Here is a 19,537-nt window from a genome sequence, read left to right on the forward strand (position 1 = left end):
CCAGCTCCTTTCCTTCCATTGCCACCCTTTGCCCCTGCACCCTCCAAAAGGATGGCTGGGCGGGCCTGTCTGCCTTTCCACCTGTCCATCTGCCCTGGCCATCACTGTGGCCTGGAGCCTGCCCCAAAATGAGGAGGAGGAGCTGGCCGGGCGGGAGGAGGAGGAGGAGGAGGGGAGAAGGGTCTGGCCTTAGTGTCCCCAAATCCAGGTTGTGACCCTCGACCCCCGACCCCCAGGGACGAGAAATTGTTGCCACTCGGGCCCCTGTTTGGGGGCTGGCCGCCTGCCTCCCTCCCTCCCCGGTATATCATTAACCGGCCGCCGAGGGGGGGGCGCTGTAAAAGGGGCTGAGGGGAGACCTCGGCCCGCACCCCGCTGGGCCCGGCTCGGAGCACAATATCCCAGTGACGACGAGATTAAGCGAAAGAGAAAAGTGAAAACGCTGTTCGCGATTCACACGCCCTTTAGATTGTTTTATTAAACCATTTCAATAGGGATTTCCCCTCGCGCCCGACCGCCGAGCGGGGCCAATGCATACTTGCAGGTTGCTATGACTTACTTGCTCCAGCCTAATCACCGGAGAGGGGAAAATTCATATAAAATATCTGGGCCCATTGTGGCTCTAACGCGGCGTGACAGTGCCCTCACAAAGGCAAGATTCATCAGCCCCAGCAGGTAATAAGGACGATTTGCCATACCAACTGGGCGGTGGGGGGGGGAGCGGGCAGCAACAATCCGCCCACTGAAGCCCACATTCCTCTCTCAGGTGGCTTTCCACAATCCCTTTGTCCCCCGAGTTGCTCCTGATTACAAAATACAATCTTGCCTCTTCCCTCCCTCCTTCCCGATGCCCCCCCACCCCAGCTCAGCCCGTTCCAGTGGCCTCCGATGCCTCCCTCCTCCACCCCGCCATGCCCTAAAGAGGATGGGTATTACTTAAGAGGAGGATTTAAAGACAGAAGAAACAGAGCTGATGCTGACCCTTAGAGGAATAATCACCTGGCCATCAAGAGGCCCCCTCCCCCCTCCCCTCCCCTCCCCTCAGTAAAAGCACATAGGCTTCTAAAAGGGTGAGAGTGCTGAACCAGGTACCCGGCAATGGGCTTCCAGGTCCTAATTTGTCCTGTGGCCCTGAAGGAGTCATGGCCCTTTTCATTTTCCTAGCATCCCAGAGTTGGAAAGGACCCCTGAGGTCATCAGCTTTGACCCTTACCAAAATATATGTTTCCCCCATAGCAATCCTCCATTCAATTCAGTTCAACAAATATTTAAGTCCCTACTAAGCATCAGGTACCATGCTATCCACTAGAGTTACAATGACAATGGCCAAAAAAAGCCCCCAACAATCCATCCTTTTAAAAATGGAATCAGACCAAATGATCTCCAAGATCCCCTCAGATTCTTATATCTGAGATTTCCCATTGGAAAAACCATCCTGAGACAGATAGTTTCTGAGTTCTGGTCCGGGTCTGATAGATCACAGAGCCTGGGACTCTTTTATTTTCCACATCTATCAAGTAAGAAGAATAACTTCCCTCGTGGGCCTGTGGTGAAGTTCCCACAAGATTTAGAATGGGAAAAGATACTGGAAACTGAGAAGCTTAAGATAGATAATGGAGCTTTAGTCCCACTTAGGGAACAAATATGAACTATTTCTTATCAATATTTTATTTAGCTGATTTTTCACTGGATAAGGGAGAGTTTCTTGTATTTTCTTTTTTAGAACTCTTAATATATGTGATTGTAATTTATAACTTGCATAATTAATCTGGCACAAACTCCTGGCTATGGTATAAACTCCTATAGACCACAGATCTGACAGCAACCTGTTGTAGTAGAGAAAGCTCCTGGTGATAGGAGAGACATTTAGAAAGAATGCCTTCAGAATTATCATATTTGTTATGTTCCTTCAGGCTTTAAGGAAATGATGGTACAATGACTCTCATTCCTGTTTTATAGATGAGAAAACTGAGACCGGTTGAGGAGTGACCTGGTCAAGAAGACAGCTTTTTGGCTAATACATTTTCACTAGTACTAGCTCTGCTTGTTCCACTACTTAGAATTTAGGGTGATTCTAATTTACTTCTACTTTTGGACAACTCCAGTGATTTGAAAACTTTTCCTATCATTGAGTTATTATAACCTGCCTCCTTCTAACTTCCCTTCCTCTCACACTTCAAGACCAGCTCACCTCCCTGTCCATTCAGTCATCATTCTTGGGGAGTCCTTTTCATGGTTCTGCCATGCCATGGCAAGAGGCTGCAGCCCATCCATTCACCACAAGCCTCTCCATTGCCTCTGAAGGAGTGATTTACTACTGTGGCAAACTGTGATACTAAAGCAAAATATCAACATTTGATTGATGAACCTTTGAGGGAGAGGAGGAAGAACAGGGAGCAATTATCAATAAAAACTGACCACCACACTCTGATTATATGATTAGGTTGCAGCAGAAAATAGTTACATACTAGTCTGCAAAGTTTGCAAAGAATTTTCCTCCCAACAACACTAAGAGGCAGATATACCACCTGTAAAATGAGGCTCCTGGCAACTCTCTCTAATTCCATTTTATAGACAACAAAACTGAGTCCCAAAGAGGGGAACTTGTTATAGCTGTCTGAGTGTCTCAGGCAGAATTCAAACCTGAATGTTCAGACACAGATCCAACAGTGGGGGAGACAGAAAGCAATTCAATATAAGGACAATCCCCTTAACATTTAGAGCTATACAACTGTAATGAACTACATCAAGGGTAATAATGGCTCCCAGTTGAAGCATCCTCAGTCATCTCACAGCCTTTCCAGCTTTATATTTCCAAACTCATCCTCAACATCCAAGTTAATCACTTTAAAGCTGGACCCTAGATTTTATTGTCCTCTATCCTGACCTTCAATTGTTCCTGGCCTGCATATTCCCATTCCCCAGGTCATTCCCATCTTTAAATGTCTCTACTACCTTCTACAGGAATATCTCTCCATTCCAGTGCCTTCCTTCTGTTGATTATTTTCAGTTTATCCTATGAGTGTCTTGCTTGTATATTGTTACTTGCATTTTGTCTTTCCATTAGGCCACAAGTTCCTTAACCACAAGAACTATTATACTAATAATATATAATAATAAAACTAAACATTATTAAATGTTTATTGACTGGACAATTGACTGCTTCTACTCCAGGGCTATTGAGTGCTGTTGAAAAAAGGTCATAGAATCATAGATTTTGAGATGATCTTAGAGATTCCCTGACTCAAGTTCTTCATTTTGCAGAGGAGGAAACTGAGGCCCAGAAAGGGAAGTGCCATGGCTAAAGTAATAGGGGCAAGTGGTAGTACTAGGATCCACTCTATGTCTATGGTACATAATCTTATTTGAGGCTTATGGGCTACTGGAAAATCCTTCCATAAACCCTAATTAACTCTTGACTTTATTCCCCAAATTGACTATTCCAAACCTTTCGCTCCTCTTTCTAGCTGTTTTCCAGACTGGCAATCTCTAATGTTTCAAAATTGAAGTTCGTCATCTTCCCTCCTGTCTCCCAAATCTGCTTCTCCCAACTTCATCATTCCTGCCTATGGCAGCTTAATGCCTCCTTTCTCCCATTTCATGTCTTTGGAATGATCTTTCCCTCTTCTTTATCTCTCACTTCTCACATTCCAGGTGATGTCATCTCCATTTATACAACTTCTATTCATTCTCACAGGGCATTTAGGTGACAAAGTGAATAGAGTGCCAACCTTGGAATCAGAAAGGCTCAAATTCATGAATTCAAATCTGGACACAGTTACTCAGTAGCTATGTGACCCTGGGCAAGTCATTTAACCCTGTTTGCTTCAGTTTCCTTGACTGTAAACTGGCTGGAGAAGGAAATGGCCAACCACTCTATTATCTTTGCCAAGAAAACCCCAAATGAGGTCACAAAGCATCAGATACAACTGAACAACAACAATTCATTCTCACAGTGGTACTCCTATTTCTATTAGATTACACTATTGCAACGGCATCCTAATGAGTCTCCTGGTCTCCAGTCTCCATCCTCCAAACCAATCTGTGTAATACTTGCAGAATAATTTTTCACATATATGTATCTAATCATCACTCTTCTATTCAAAAATCTTCAATGCTCTCTATTGCCTAAAGGCCTAACTCTCTTCCTTGGCATCCAAGGCCTTTTATGATTTGGTGCCATCTACCTTATCATTCTTTATTATATTACTTCTCATCACTCACCTCAGCTAAACTGAACTACTCCTTGAGGGCTTCCCCATCCTCCTTTGCTTCATCTATTGAATTCCTATCTATTCTTTAAAGGTTATATTCTCCATGAATTCCCCAATCTTATCACATAACTGCTCCCCCCCCCAGTAATAATCTTCATCCCCTCATAAGACATTTTGTTTATATTTCAATAATTTATTTATCACATATTTCTTATTTTTCTGTTCTTATTCTTCTAACTGCAAGCTCCCTTCTGAAGACAGAGACTATGCCTTAACCAAACCTTGTAGGTACCTCAGACATTTTGTTCTTCTAACAAACCTTTGAAGGAGATATTATTATTCCTATTTTACAGATAAGGAAGCTAGAGGTCAGGGAAGTAAAAAGACTTGCCCCAGGTTACACATCTTTTGTGTCAGAACCAGGATTTTAGTCAGGGTTTCCTACTCAGGGTCCAAAGACTTTAGGTGACCAGTACATCATCACTAGAAGTCTGGTCCAAGCAATAGTTTTTCCATGGCAGATTCCCTAGACACTAGCCAGACCACATGAGAACCCAAGATTCTATATTGGCCAAGGCTTATATTCTACCCTTTCACTAAGGATAGGGTAGATAGACATTCAAAGGCACATAGGATATTGGGGGGGCTGCATCTAGCCCCCCCAACCATTGGCTGATTGGTTGGTTGTCTTTCTTTTCTTTTAAGCATTAGAGGGAATTGACCATGAAACAAAAGGGAGCTAACACACTCTTGACCCTCCAGGAATTTTTATTCTGATTGGGGAAAATAAAAACATATCCAAAAGGAGTCAATAAGCAAATCCCAATACCAACAAAATTGAACATCAATAAAAGAATAGCCATACCCAAGTGAAATGAATTAGCTAATCCTTACAGAAGGAAATGGCTGTTTTCAGTCAACTTGGAAAGAAAGCGAGATCACTCGTTTCAGTTATTTCATAAATTCACAGGTTTAAATTTTGAAGGGACTTCAGAGGTCATTCAGAGCAGGGGTATCAAACTCAAGCAGGATCTCTCAACTAAACATAAGGATATCTGTGGGCATATATTGATCTAGGAAACCACTTAATAACATTTACTGCATTTTGTTTATTTTATTTATTTTCTTAAATACTTTCCAATTACCTTTTCATTTGGTTCAGGCTTCTCTTGGCCACCAGGCTAGTGTTTGATAACTCTAATATCAACAACCTCCTCATTTTACAGAAGAGAAAATTGAGACTCAGAAAGCTTCAATGAGCAGTAAAGAAGTAGTTGAAACTCTGGAACCAGTGTTTGTCCATTGTGCCACTAAGTTTCCTGTGTATACTAAAATGTAAGCTTACAGATAGTGTCTAGGAATCCTTGAACCTCAGAGAAGGGAATTCAGAGTTCATTTGATGTAGCCATGAGCAGTCAATGTCCTCTGTGGCATCCCCAAATAGTTCTCAATTACAGGGCCATACCTGTTAAGGATGACTGAATAAAAGCTCATTTATTAAATACTAAGGTAGGGATGGCAGATAAGAACACAAAAATGAGACAGTTCCTGCCCTCAAGAAGCTTACATTCTAATAGGGGAGATAACATATACTGGAGTGTCACAGAGATGGCAAATGGAATCATAGGGCGGTCAATTACATGCCCTTTCTAGTAGCAATAATACCAATGATTTGATTACTGTTTCCAGAGTAGAACATAAAAGTAAGAAGATGAGAAGAAGCAGTAAGGCATATGACCAAGCTGCCTTGGGAGACCCATTTCCTGGAAGGTGGCTGAATGGGTTATAAAGCAAGGCTCAAGAGGCAGGTAGGTGGTGCAATGGAGAGAGTACTGGTCCTGGAGTCAGGAGGATCCAAGTTCAAATTTGACCGCAGTCTCTTGCCATTTACTAATCGTGTGACTTTGCAATTCATTTATTCCCATTATCTTGCTCAGAAAAAAAGAAAAGATAAAGCAAGGTCTGAGCCTGCCTAAATAGTCACTGAGGTTCCATAATCTAAGCATCTTCCTTGAATCCTCATTCTTCCTCATTCCAAAACTTGCCCTTTCTAAAACCCCTACAACATCTCTTATATTTGACTCATTCTTTTCTACTATATATACCTCCTAAATTCAAGCCCATTTGACTTCCCGACTAGATTCTTGCAAAGGACTCTTCACTTGTCTTTCTACTTCCATTCTCTCCACATTGATGCCAAAGCAATTTTGCTTAAGCACAATTATAACCATGTTACTTCCCTATTCCATGAACTCTAGGAGATTCCTATTATCTCTAAGAAAATCAAATAGAAACTCCACTGTTTTGCTTTTAAAACCCTTCAAAATCCTGACTCTAACTTAGACTTTCAAACTCATTGGACTTCCCCTTCTCAAATGTGACCTCCAAGCAAATTTTCTCCCTCTCTATTCCTCATATATGGGACTCTTCTCTTCCATCTCCAGGCTATTGAACAGGCTACCCACCCACCCTGACTCCCACCCATGCCTTCCTCACTTCCAACTAATAGAATGTGTCTCTTCCTTCAAAAGCTCAAATTAAGTACTGTCTTATACCCGAAACCATTGCCCTTATATCTGCCAGTATCCTTTATTAATTGATATTTCCCTTATCTTTATTTTCATTCTACATAATCTCATATATGTATTTGTCTACCCAGACAATGCAAGCTCCTTGAGAGTAGAAATTATTTTTTTTTTGTATTTGTGTCCTCAGCACCTAAAGCAATACCCAGCACAACATAGGCACTTAGTCAATACCGGTCAGTTTATTGGCTAACTTATTAGATATGGTGGGTTATATCAATTCATACTCACTCAGTGATTCTGCACAAATCAAATCAGGTGGATCCCAAGGTCTTGCATAAAAGGCTCTTTAACAGGGGTGGGAATTTCTGCTGCTGTATAAGACTGGAGAAATCATTTGGTCTGGTGATACCATGACAATTGCAGGTAGGATTGGAAATTCAATAAAACTAGGAGCTTTTTAGGGGTAAGATAATTAAATGATTGACTAAATATAGCAGGCTAATTTTTAAGTTGATAATTTTCTATGACCTGTGAATGATGTTACAAATATCCAAATGGCCCTTGGCAGGAAAAAAAGGTTTCCTGCCCCTGCTCTACAATCACTGCATCTTACTTAAATTAAGCCTGTCTAAACAGATCATTTCAGTTGTTTTCAGTCATTTTTTTTAATTTTTCTGCTCTTTATGAACCTGTTTGGGATTTTCTTGGAAAAGATACTAGAGTGGTTTGCTCTTTTATCCTCTAGCCCATTTTTAAAGATGAGGAAAGTGAGGCAAACAGTGTTAAGAGAGTTGCCCAGAGTCACTTAGCTAGTAATGTCTAAGGCAGGATTTGAATTTAGGAAGAATCTTCCTGATTTCAGGTTTAGCGCTTTATCCACTGGGCTACCTAGTAATTTGATCATTTCAAGACTCAATCTCTGCTTGAATAACAGTAGTAACTGGAAACATATTATTTCTCCATCTTATGATAGCTCAAAGTGTTAGGAAGTTCAGTGGACAACATCTTAATCAGAAAACTTTACCAAAGGCTAGATTATTCTTCTGAAGAAACCGTTGCTATTTTTCTCCCCTTAAATCCTGTGAAGGGGAAAACATATAAATCTTTGTCTAGTTTAGACTAGGCTAATTTAGACTCATGCAATACCTAGGAATGATACCAAACTCTTCATCCAGGACAGCAAAATTAGGGAAGAAGTGAAGTTTACCTTTGTCATCTCTTACCCCACCCTCCTCTTCTTCCCCCATCTCCCCACCCCTTCCCATCCTTGAATCAGCTAATTTCTGCCAAGGGATGCAGAAATCCAGAATGATATCAAATGAGGACCTTATTTCTGTTTTTAGGGTTTAGAAAAGAGTCCCAGAATTCATCTAATACAACCCCTCATTTTGTGGATGTGGAAATATAGACCCAAAGAGGTTCCTTTGACTTGTCTGAAGTGACAAAGGAAATAATTAAGTGGATCAGTCAGGAGCATTAAGTACCTACTATGTATAAGACTCTGTGCTAAAGTATTAAGGATAAAAAAAAAGATGAAAGACAGTTTCTGTTCTCAAGAAGCTTACAGTCTAAAGGGGAAGACAACATGCAAATAAGTATGGATAAATGGAATAAATTGGAGATAATAGAAGGAAGACATCAGAATTAAAGAAGATGAAAAAAGGCTTCTCACAGAAGATGGATTTTAACTGATACTTCAGGGACGTTAGGAGCAAGAGGTGAGGAGAGAAACATTTCCTGGCATGGGAAACAGACAGTAAAAATGCCCAGAGATGGGAAATGGAGTATTTCAAATGAGGAACATCAAAAACTTATGGAGGGGTAAAAGATGTAAGAAGACTGGAAAGGTGAGGTAAACTGTAGGTTCACAGTTGGAAATGATCTCAAAGGCTATCTTGTCCTATCTCCTCTTTTTATGGAAGCTGAGGTTCTACAAGGGATAGTCATTAATTGCCCAAAGTCATGCAAGAAGTAAAATGGCAAAGCTAGGATTGAGATTCAGATTCTTTAGTCCAAATCCAATATTTTTTTTCCTTTGAACCATGCGAAGAGTATACTACAGACCACCTGGATTGAAGGGAGAAATAGATTACATCTGACACAGAGGCAGGAATACTCTAAAAGATGCTCAGATAACTGAAATTCCCTATCAATAGACATCTTCTGGAGTACCCTCTCTAACAAAAGCTAAGCAGTTAATAATTTCTTGGTCTCCGTTGATGAGATATTTATCCATAAAAGGTTAAAAGCAAATAGTAAGAGATATTGCTGTTCTAGGCCTGATTCTATGGTTAGCACTTATAGAAAAACTGATTACTGATGTAATCTTGAGGGATGGGAGGAAAAGGGGGGAAGATATTATTGTTCCATTCCAGAATTTGTGATAAAGAAGAAAAAAAGCCTATCAAAGTTTGATATTACAATCTATATCAGTTTGGGAAAAGCAGAATAGAATGATCAGAAAAAGGATAAGTAGGATTCTGTAGTCTTAAAATTTTTCAAGATTAAGTAAGATCAGAAGGGATTGTAAATTTTCAAGAATGGCATTCTGAGGGAACAAAGTGAAACAATTATGATGAAGAGGAAGAGGGGTGGGATTCAAGAAATTAATGTGGATGCACAGGATGACAACTTAAATATTAAAAGGCATGTATAAAAAATGGAGACAAGGCAAATAATAGATGAATGCCCAAGTATGACATGGACAGAATAGTACTAAAGTTCAGATTGAGTTGATTCTGATGAAGAACTATATGGACAACAAAAAAAGAGGTGTGTGTGTGTTTTTAAAGGCAATAATGGAGGAAAAGAGGATTAAAGGAGGAATGGAATCATCGTTAGGGAGGCAGAGACGTGCGTTTATGAAAAATATGCCTACTCAATACTACATATCCACTCATGCCTACTAGGCACTGTGCTAAGCACTTTACAAATATCTCATTTGATGGGTCTGGATGGAATAACAGTAATAAGCAGCAAAGAGAGATACTTAACTTTTTTCAACAGTTTATTTTTCAATTTCAAGGAAAATCATCTTTGGACTGGGGAGGACACAACAGTGTTGCTAGTAGGAAGCTAAAGATAGAAGAGAAATGATCAGAGAATACTTATTGTCCTTGATGAGTTCAAGCTGTCAGACTGAAAGAATTGACAGATACGATAACCAATCCTCTGTCAAAGATCTCATAAAACAGATGAGAGAGAGACAGAGACAGAGACAGAGAGAGAGAGAGAGAGAGAACTAGAGATGTTTAGTCTGGGGTAAAATGACTTGGAAAAGGAACTTGACTTAGAAGGGACAAAATTCCTTGCCCTCCTATAATGGAGGGGGCTGCTTTGAGAGTTAATAGTTTTCCCTCCCCAGGGGTCCTTAAGAAAAGATTAGATGAAAAAAAGATTAGATGATTACTCATCATCAGTATTTCAAAGGGGATATGCTTGCTCAAGTATGATTTAGAGAAACAGCTTCTGAGGTGCCTTCCAACTCTGAATTCTGTGATTCTTTCATAGCTTAGCCCAGCTCAATAAAGTTCAATGTAAAAAACAGGCACTTCCTCCCACTGCAGAGCCCAATGAAGATTCAAAATCATCCTGCAAAGTATAGTCTTTTTTATTTATTTAAATTTTTTTAATTTATTTAAGGCAATGGGGTTAATTGACTTGCCCAAGGTCACACAGCTAGGCAATTATGTGTCTGAGGTCGAATTTGAACTTAGATCTTCTTGACTCCAGGGCCGGTGCTCTGTCCACTCCACCACCTAGCTGCCTCCAAAGTCTAGTCTTAAACTTTGAGCAGAAGTTCTTGCAAACTCAAACTCCCTTCCCAGCTCTGGCCAAGGGTCACCTTTCCTAATTCCCATGGATGTTAATGCTCTTCCTCCCAATCACTATCTATCTTGTATGTAACTTTCATTTTACATCTACTGTGAATGTGGCCTGAATGTAATGTGAATGTAGTTCTGAAAATGTAAGTTCATTGTAGTCAGGGATTGGGTTTTCTTTTTTTTTTTTTAAGTCTTCAAATCCAGTACAGTGATTGGCACACACTTGGTAAATATTGTTCAGAAAATTAGTTGGGACATTGAAAGTTGAAGTGACTTACTTACAGAATCAGTATGTACCAGACAGAACTTGAAGCAGATATTCTTAGATTTCAGGACCAGCTCACTTAGACATGCTACATGTCACTATCTCTCAAGATGTACATAAATGTTATAGGCATAAGGAGAGGAACTAGACTTAAGATGCCATTGAGGAGCAGCTAGGTGGTGCAGTGGATAAAGCACCGGCCCTGGAGTCAGGAATACCTGGGTTCAAATCTGGTCTCAGATACTTGATAATCACCTAGCTGTGTGGCCTTGGGCAAGCCACTTAAGCCCATTTGCCTTGCAAAAAAAAAAAGATGCCATTGGCTAGGGAACTTCCAGAATAGGATACTCTACTAATGTAGGTTGGCATCTTCTCTGCCACTTATATGTGTTTGAGGATTGACTCAGACATTGAGAGATTGTGATTTACCCAAGGTCAAAAGACCAGAATTATGGCCAGAAATTCAACTTGAGCTCTGATGTTCCTGATTTTGATTAGTTATCTACTATACCTTCCTTTCCTGCTTCTTGAGACATACATCAATATTTTTATGAAGCAGGATGTATTCAGTTCAAAGAGGTGATCCCCACAAAATGCCAGGCAAAATTTGAAGAAAGAAAGATGATTGACAGTCAGAGTTTCTAGGATCACTGATCTAGTACTCAGAATTTTAAAAGTCATCAAGTCCAGGTGAAAAGTGGCAGAGCTGGAATTCAAATTAGGGTCCAATGATTTTAGAAGTCAGTGTTCAGGACGGCTAGGTGGCACAGTGGATAGAGCACCGGCTCTGGAGTCAGGAGTACCTGAGTTCAAATCCAGCCTCAGACACTTAATAATTACCTAGCTGTGTGGCCTTGGGCAAGTCACTTAACCCCATTTGCCTTGCAAAAATCCTAAAAAAAAAAAGTCAGTGCTCAAATTAGAAGGTTCCTAGAGATTGTGATATCTGAACAGTGTGGAAAGAAAAGAAATTTTGAAAGATGGAACTGGAGGTTCCAGTGGAGGTGGGAGTGAGAGGAACAGGCCATTCTAGATAGGGGTCCCACCATAAGTCTACAAATATAGAGAGGACTGAATGAGAACAGAAGACAGGGAAGAAGCCAATTTGACTGAAACTCACAATCCAGGAAAAGGGAGTAATTAATCTGGAAAGGTCAGTTCAAATTTTCAGGGGCCAGAATAGAACTTTTTTTTTTTATTTAAGCCCATAAGCAATAGGGATTCATTGAAAGATATTTTGGTTTTTGTTTTTCATATTTTTAGCAGAAGCATGGCAGGATCAAGCCCATGCTTTAAAAAATCAATCTATGAAAGTTGAGTTAGAGAAGGGAGAGAATAAAGAGAAACCAAGTTAAAAGACTCTTACAGCAATCCTGAGGTTCTCTGTCCTAGAGTCCTGGTAGCAAGAATGGAAAGGAGGAAAGCAAATGTGGAAGTAGAGTCAACAGAGACTAATGAGCCAGAATGATGGAGGGGATATAAGACACTGGACTTGGAAGTCCTGCACTCAAATCCCACCTAGTAGTACAACCCTGATCATTCCATGTCATTGACTCTCAATTTCTCATCTATAAAATGGGAGGATTAAACTAGATGGTTTCTAAAGACCATTCCAGCTCTAAATCTATCATCTTTAGATCCTAAGACTGGTTGGATGTGGCATGGAAGGAGACTGAAGAGTTACAGATGACTGAATTTTTGAATCAATGGGGAGTGGAAATATGATGGAGTCATGAACAAAAATAGAGACATCAGAATTAGAGAGGAGGTATTTGTTTCAAGTTAGAATGTGTTCAGTTTGAAGTGGAGTCTAGGGGTGGAGAATCTGGATGATGACTTGGTATGATCTCTGAGAAGTCAATAGTTACTTGTTTCAATCAGAGGGGATGCCAACTAATCATTATTCATGAAGAACAAAATAGTTTCAAGTTCAGTATGAGAGATTAAGAAATCAGAAAGTGTAGATGGGTGAGGAAGTAAGGCTAGAATCTGCCATAGTCATGTCCTAATTCATTAAAAATTAACCTGAATCTAAATCTTTTTTTTTAGGTTTTTTTTTGCAAGGCAAATGGGGTTAAGTGGCTTGCTCAAGGCCACACAGCTAGGTAATTATTAAGTGTCTGAGACCAGATTTGAACCCAGGTACTCCTGACTCCAGGGCCAGTTCTTTATCTACCGCACCACCTAGCTGCCCCATAACCTGAATATAAATCTAAATGAAATCACATCCTTTCTTTCATCTTTTTGGCTTGGATTGTGTCTTTGTGATTTAGGAAGACTGAACAAACATAGTTTTAACTTAAAAATCTCTTTTCTGTGGTTAGGATCATTGAACCCACCAAGTTTAAGAAACCCAAGTATCTGATATTGGGGAAAGGAGCTCTCCTCCAAGCTGGACCTAGGCTATCTGACCTAAATGAGAGGACTGGATAAGAATCTCAGTGTTGATGGAGACTTCAGAAGCATCTAGTCCAAATTACACCCAAATCAGGGGTTTCTTAAATCATGGCCCTGACAAGTGGTCATCCATCCACCCTTCATTTGAAGACCTCCAGCAGAAGGGGAATGCATGACCATCATTCTACTCTAGGACAACTCTGATTGTTAAGAAATTCTTCCTTACATTAGTCAAAGTCTGCATTTCTGCAACTTCCCCTCCATTCCTTCTAATTCTGCCCTCTGGGCCATGTGGAATAATCTAATTTTTCTTCCACATGACAGCCCTTCAGATAACTGAAAACAACAATCCTGTCCCTGCCTAAGGGGCTGCCCTCACCCAGGTGAAAACTGTGAAGAGCTGTGATCTGTCTGGGTTCCCAGAAATCTAGACATTATGGGGGGGGGGCTGAAGATCTCTCATAGGACTTAGGATGGGCTTTGCTCAGGTTTGGGGAGAGGAACCAGTTGGGGACTTGTGTGGGGAGAACTCACTATTAAGCCCTCCTGTTCCTCTTTTTTTGTCCCCTTGTGGAACTGTATTCAAGTTCCCCTTCAAACCTGCTTGGAAAGATGGAAAGCAAGGTGGCCTGGGTATGACTTCTAAAAATCTGTGTTGCCTGATACTGGGAGCTCCTGATCTCACTCTTCTCACAAATATACCCATATCCACCCTTACCTCATCAGCCCTGGATCAGGCCCCAACCTCCCTGTCTCTCTCTGCCCCTCCACAGCCACCAGGGAGTCAGCCTTTGTCCACGCCATTGCCTCAGCTGGTGTGGCCTTCGCCGTGACCCGCTCCTGTGCTGAGGGTTCTGCTGCCCTCTGTGGCTGTGACACCCGCCACAAGGGTTCCCCAGGTGAAGGCTGGAAGTGGGGGGGCTGCAGCGAGGACGTGGAATTCGGCGGCATGGTGTCCCGAGAGTTCGCTGATGCCCGAGAGAACCGGCCTGATGCCCGCTCAGCCATGAACCGCCACAACAACGAGGCAGGGCGGCTGGTAGGTGGAGGCCTTGGGGTAGCTCTTGGGCCAGTCTCCTCCTCTCCCAACTTAACCATTTCCCCGGTTTCCTTCTGTCGTCCCAAATCTCCTCCACCTGGCTCCCCATTTGTCCACCCTGATTCCCCCTGCCCCCTCCCCTGCCATTAGTTCCCACTTCCAACACTGTCCTCTCCTTTTCCCTAGTCCTACTTCCCTCAATCCCCTCAACACTCTCCTATGCACTCACTCTTCTCTCAGTTCCCCACCACACATTTGTGCTCACCTTCCATATTTGCTTCTCTCCAAGTATTTCACCCTTCTCTGCTCCTTCCCTGTCCCTTCCTAATCTGACCCCTTCAATCTTACAGGGCCAGAGGCCTATCCCAAGGGACCTTCCTTTAGGACCCCTCAAAACAGTGAATTCTTTTTTTCTCCTGTCTTCTCCGTGTCCTTTCAACTCCCTGAGTTTCCATTGCTCGGGAGGCAGAAAGTGGAAGGGTGTTCTCTTCAGGCATGTTATTAGTTGGCATTTCCTCTGTCTAGACTTGGGACTGTCAACCTCTCAGAGGTGCCAAGTCTCTACCTAGATATCAACCTCCTCCCACAAACTGAACATGTTCTAAATCCCTCTTTCTCCCACTCACTATCCTGTGGATAGTGGAGTGAATGGAAGAAAGAAGGAATGAAGGAGGACCTGGGTCAGCTATAGCTAAAGGTGACTTGAGGGACAGGAAGATTTTGGAGTGTAGTCCCACCCTCCACCACCCAGGGCTCTCTCCAGGAAGTTTCCTCTCTTGAATTTAATTAGCTTTGGAATTCCCATCCAAACTAAGGGAGGGACCGGCCTCCTGGTTCTTCCTGCATGGGTCACCACTCCATGGATCTCAGAGAGGTTACTTGACTTGCCCAGGATTATACAGCTAAATAAATCTCTGAGAAGGCTTTTAAAGGATTAAAAAAATCACATCAGTGCCTTCATTGAGCACCTGCCCTCAATAGTGGGGGGATGGGGGTGGGGAATAGAGGAAGCAGACGGATAACCCCCAGTCTAGTTGGAAAACCATGACCATCCACCCATAAAACAAAAAAGTAGTATGACAATGTATCAGAGAGGGTAGAATTACCTAGACTTCATGTCTTGGAGTTCACATGAGGAAGAAAGTCCTACAGGCTAAAGTGGTCAGTAAAGGTTTCTCAGAGGAGGCTCCCCCATACCCTCTGTCCTACCAGAGCAGAACAAGTGCCCAACTCAACAAACAGTTATTAAGAGATTGTTTGTGTATAAAATAATTCAATGGGGTCCTGGGGAGCCTAGAAAGGTGAAATAAGGCACCATCTCACTATCCAGAAGCTATCATCCAGTAAGGAGTATCATGGTGTATCCTTGGAAGGGAAACAATCCTAAATCTAAGTGTAAGTTCATAAGGTCATTGAGCTGAAAGGGACCATAGGGTCTATTCATCCCCACTCTACTTTATAAATGAGTCACTGAGATAGATAAATAGAGAAAGATAAAATTACTAGCCCAAGGGAATGAGAGAGCTGAGGTTTGACATCCTATCACAATCTCTCTAGACCTCTGATTTCAAATCATGAGCCCTTTCTCCTGAGCCTAATTTCATAAAAGAGCAAAAGAAGGTCCATGTAGGTAAGGAAACTGGGGATTATCAGATTTATAACTAATGGGGACCTTAGGAATGATTGAGTTCAGTTCTCCTTCCCTCTACTTCACATTTTATAGAGCTTAAGGGTTTTTTCCTACAATAACTCAAACCAGCAAGTGGTTGAGGCAGGATTTGAACTCAGGTCCTTCTGACATCAAATACAACCCTCATTATATTCTACCATGCAGCTATAGTCATGTCTCAGCAAGTGCTGAACCTGAAGTTGAAGGGTATGCAGAGCAATGTAGATATTCCAAACTGCAGGGGCAAAGTTACAGAAAAGGAAAGTTTGAGATGTACTTATGTATGAACTGTTGCATCAGCTTGAACTCACTGAAAGAGGTAGAGGAATAGAAGGGACAAGAGTAGGGTGAGAAGAACCTGGGTTCAAATCTTACCTCTTCCATTTATTGTCTATATAACTTCTTACAAATCTCTGTGTCTCAGTTTGCTCATCTATAAAATAATAATTTTGTCTTTCATTTTCAAAAAGATTAAGTGATTGTTTGTGAGGAGGTGATACCATGACAAGCACTTGAATTGGATTTGCTGTACTAAGTCACCAGCCTCACTTTCTCCTCCAGGGCCATCTGGGTCCAGTGACAGATATGAATCCATGACTGGAAATGGCCCTGGATGAGGGGCATTTGGTTAAGTGACTTGCTCAAGGTCACATAGCTAGTAAGAGGCAAGTGTCTGAGGCCAGATCCAAACTCCTGTCCTCCTGAATCCAAGTCCAGTGCTCTATCCACTGTATCACCTAGTTGCCCTATCTATAAAACAGGGGTAGGTATCAGAGGAGAGAGGATTAGATTAAACAGACTTTGAGGTACTTTCTCTTAAGTCTGTGATCCCTAGGAGTTACACAGCTGAACTAGACAATAGGGCATATGAAGGAAGAGATTGGAAAAATTAGTCAAGACCAGATTGGGGCCCTGAATGCCAAGTTGAGGAGTTTAGACTTTATTCTTTACACAGCTGAGAGCATCAAAAGGTCTATAATCAACTTTGGAGAAGAAAATAAGTAGCCGGTGACATTTGCACAGCACCGCCCTCACTCAAATCCAATTCACATACATGTCACGTCATCACTTCCCTGATGTCATGGTTTCCTTTAAGAATGGAGGACAAACAAAACAACAATGTTGACAAAGATTCATCTGGCAACTGTGTGCAGGATTGACCAAATGGGGAGAGGCTAAAGGCAGGGAGACCTGTTGGAAGGCTGTTACCATAGTCCAGGGGCCAGAAAGAGTGAGAGTAGGATGGTGATCTAAAAGATGCTGCAGGGCTGGAAGCAACAGGACGTGGTGACAGCTTGGCTGTTGGGTGGTAAGAGAAGAAAGAGTCAAAGGTGATCCTGAGGTGTCTCCAGGAGGGAAACAGGGGAACAAATTGCAAGGGGCTGAAAGGTGAGTGGGTGTCAAAGATGGAGAGGCAGCAAGTATAAACAGCACTTTCTAAGAGTTTAGTGAGGAATGGGAGGAGGATACAGCAGTAGCTGCAGGGAATATCAGGGTCAAGGGAAAGAAAGGGAAAACCTGAGTATGTCTGTAGGCAGCAGTGAAAGAGCAATCAGAATGGGTTAGATGGAAGATCCAAGTCCCTGCAGGCCCAGAGAAGAAGAAAGGGGCTTAAAATAAAACAGCAAGGATTGTGGTCAGACAGGAGAAAAAATGTTGACATTGTTAGGAAGCTCTACCCCTGGAACAGGGTGCCAGGCAGAGTGGGGAGATCATGAACAAAGTCAAGGGAGTTGGGGGGAAAAGTACTGCAAGGGAAAGGTGGAAAATAGGATAACAGTTGGATGGGCCCCAAGAGCTCATCTGGCAAAGGAGAAAACTGAGGCCCAGGGAGGGGGAAGTGTTTTGTCCAAGTGAACATAGGGCAGGTCTTCAAGCCCTATCCAGCCCTCTTTCCGTTGCTTTACCAAAGGTAAGAAAAGGAAGGTCTTTGGAGCCCTCTGTCCTGCCCCCTTTGCATTGGTTTAGAGGTCTCAGACAGCCCATGCACCTTCCAAACTCTGCTATGGTCAGGCTGCCATTCTGCTCTGCCACCATCCCACTAAGGCAGAGACAGAAAGAGGTCTGACCAGAGTCAGACACCCCGGCTTCCAATCCTCACCCATCTGTTTACTGCAAGCAGGACCTTCTTCACCCTGCACCACAGTTTCCTCATCTGGAAGACGAGGGGGTTAGATTCATTGGTCTCTTGGGCCCCGTTCAGCTCGCTGACCTCCAGTATAGATGTCCTATGACTCTTCTGCACCCCCTCCCCACGACCCCGCGTGGCCACACTCCCCATCCTGACCACACTCCTCCCCCAGGCTCCCTCCTGGCCAGACCCCACACTTTCCCCCTCACTGACCGGTGACCGCACTCCCCTCTCCCCCCCACGACCCGGGGGGCCCCCAGCCCCTGAGGCCTCGCCTTCCTCCTCTTCCAGGCCATCATCGACCACATGCACCTGAAGTGTAAGTGCCACGGCCTGTCGGGCAGCTGCGAGGTGAAGACCTGCTGGTGGTCCCAGCCCGACTTCCGCGCGGTGGGCGACTACCTGAAGGACAAGTACGACAGCGCCTCGGAGATGGTGGTGGAGAAGCACCGCGAGTCGCGGGGCTGGGTGGAGACCCTGCGGCCCCGCTACAACTACTTCAAGGCCCCCACGGACCGGGACCTGGTCTACTACGAGAGCTCGCCCAACTTCTGCGAGCCCAACCCGGAGACCGGCTCCTTCGGCACGCGGGACCGCGCCTGCAACGTGTCCTCGCACGGCATCGACGGCTGCGACCTGCTCTGCTGCGGCCGCGGCCACAACACGCGGACCGAGAAGCGCCGCGAAAAGTGCCACTGCGTCTTCCACTGGTGCTGCTACGTCAGCTGCCAGGAGTGCACCCGGGTCTACGACGTCCACACGTGCAAATAGGCCCGCGTGGGCAGCGGGGGAGGGCCCTGGAGAAGACCCCCCCCCGGGAGCGTGGACCCCCGGACCCCCCGCCCGCCCCTCCCCACCCCAGGGCCCCCCGAGGCTCTCCAGCTAGACCGGACCTCCGTCTGGCATTGGACAGGAGGGGGAAACTGAGGCCCAGAGAGGGGAGGGTCCTGCAGGTAGTAAGGGATTCAAACCCGGGTCTTCAGACTCCCGCTTTGTGCGGCCACACTCTGTATTTTCAAATCGGGCATGAGGGCGCTCCGGAAAGTATTTTTGTTGTGGTTCTTGTTGGGGATGGGGGTGGGGGTGTCATCCGGACTGTGTCCTGGTGTGGAAACTCCCCTCCACTGGTGTGACTTAGAGTCTCAGAGAGCTCGCTGCCTGGGAGCACTGAGAGGTGGCTTCTTGGTGAAAAGCATCAAGTTACGTAAACCTGAGATCCTGATATAATAGGATCCTTCATAGGGAAAAAGTAGGATCATAGGATTTAGAGCTGGAAGGGACCATCCAGAACCACCACCACCCCTTTTTGCAGAGGAGGAAACTGAGGCCAGAGAAAGGAAGTGACTTGTTCATAAACAGTAGTCAGGACTTGAATCGAGGCCCTCTAACTCAAAATCCAGCATCCTTCCATTTTATCACAATTGCCTCACTTTCTTTGGGAGCTGGGGGAAAGAAAGAAAGAAAAGAAGG

General features: G+C 43.5%; 1 protein-coding gene across 1 annotated transcript in view; it reads left to right on the top strand.

Moving 5' to 3' along the window:
* The window catches only part of WNT3A (Wnt family member 3A), a 94,723-nt gene extending 75,885 nt beyond the window's left edge, over positions 1 to 18,838 (top strand). The window contains exons 3-4 of the mRNA XM_074196039.1: positions 14,002 to 14,267; positions 18,359 to 18,838. Of these exons, the coding sequence (XP_074052140.1) occupies positions 14,002 to 14,267; positions 18,359 to 18,838 (746 nt within the window). The remainder of the gene's footprint in view (positions 1 to 14,001; positions 14,268 to 18,358) is intronic.
* Positions 18,839 to 19,537: the final 699 nt, after the last annotated feature.

This window comes from Macrotis lagotis, chromosome 8 (assembly GCF_037893015.1).
Source record: "Macrotis lagotis isolate mMagLag1 chromosome 8, bilby.v1.9.chrom.fasta, whole genome shotgun sequence".
In the NCBI taxonomy this organism is placed as follows: Eukaryota; Metazoa; Chordata; class Mammalia; order Peramelemorphia; family Peramelidae; genus Macrotis; species Macrotis lagotis.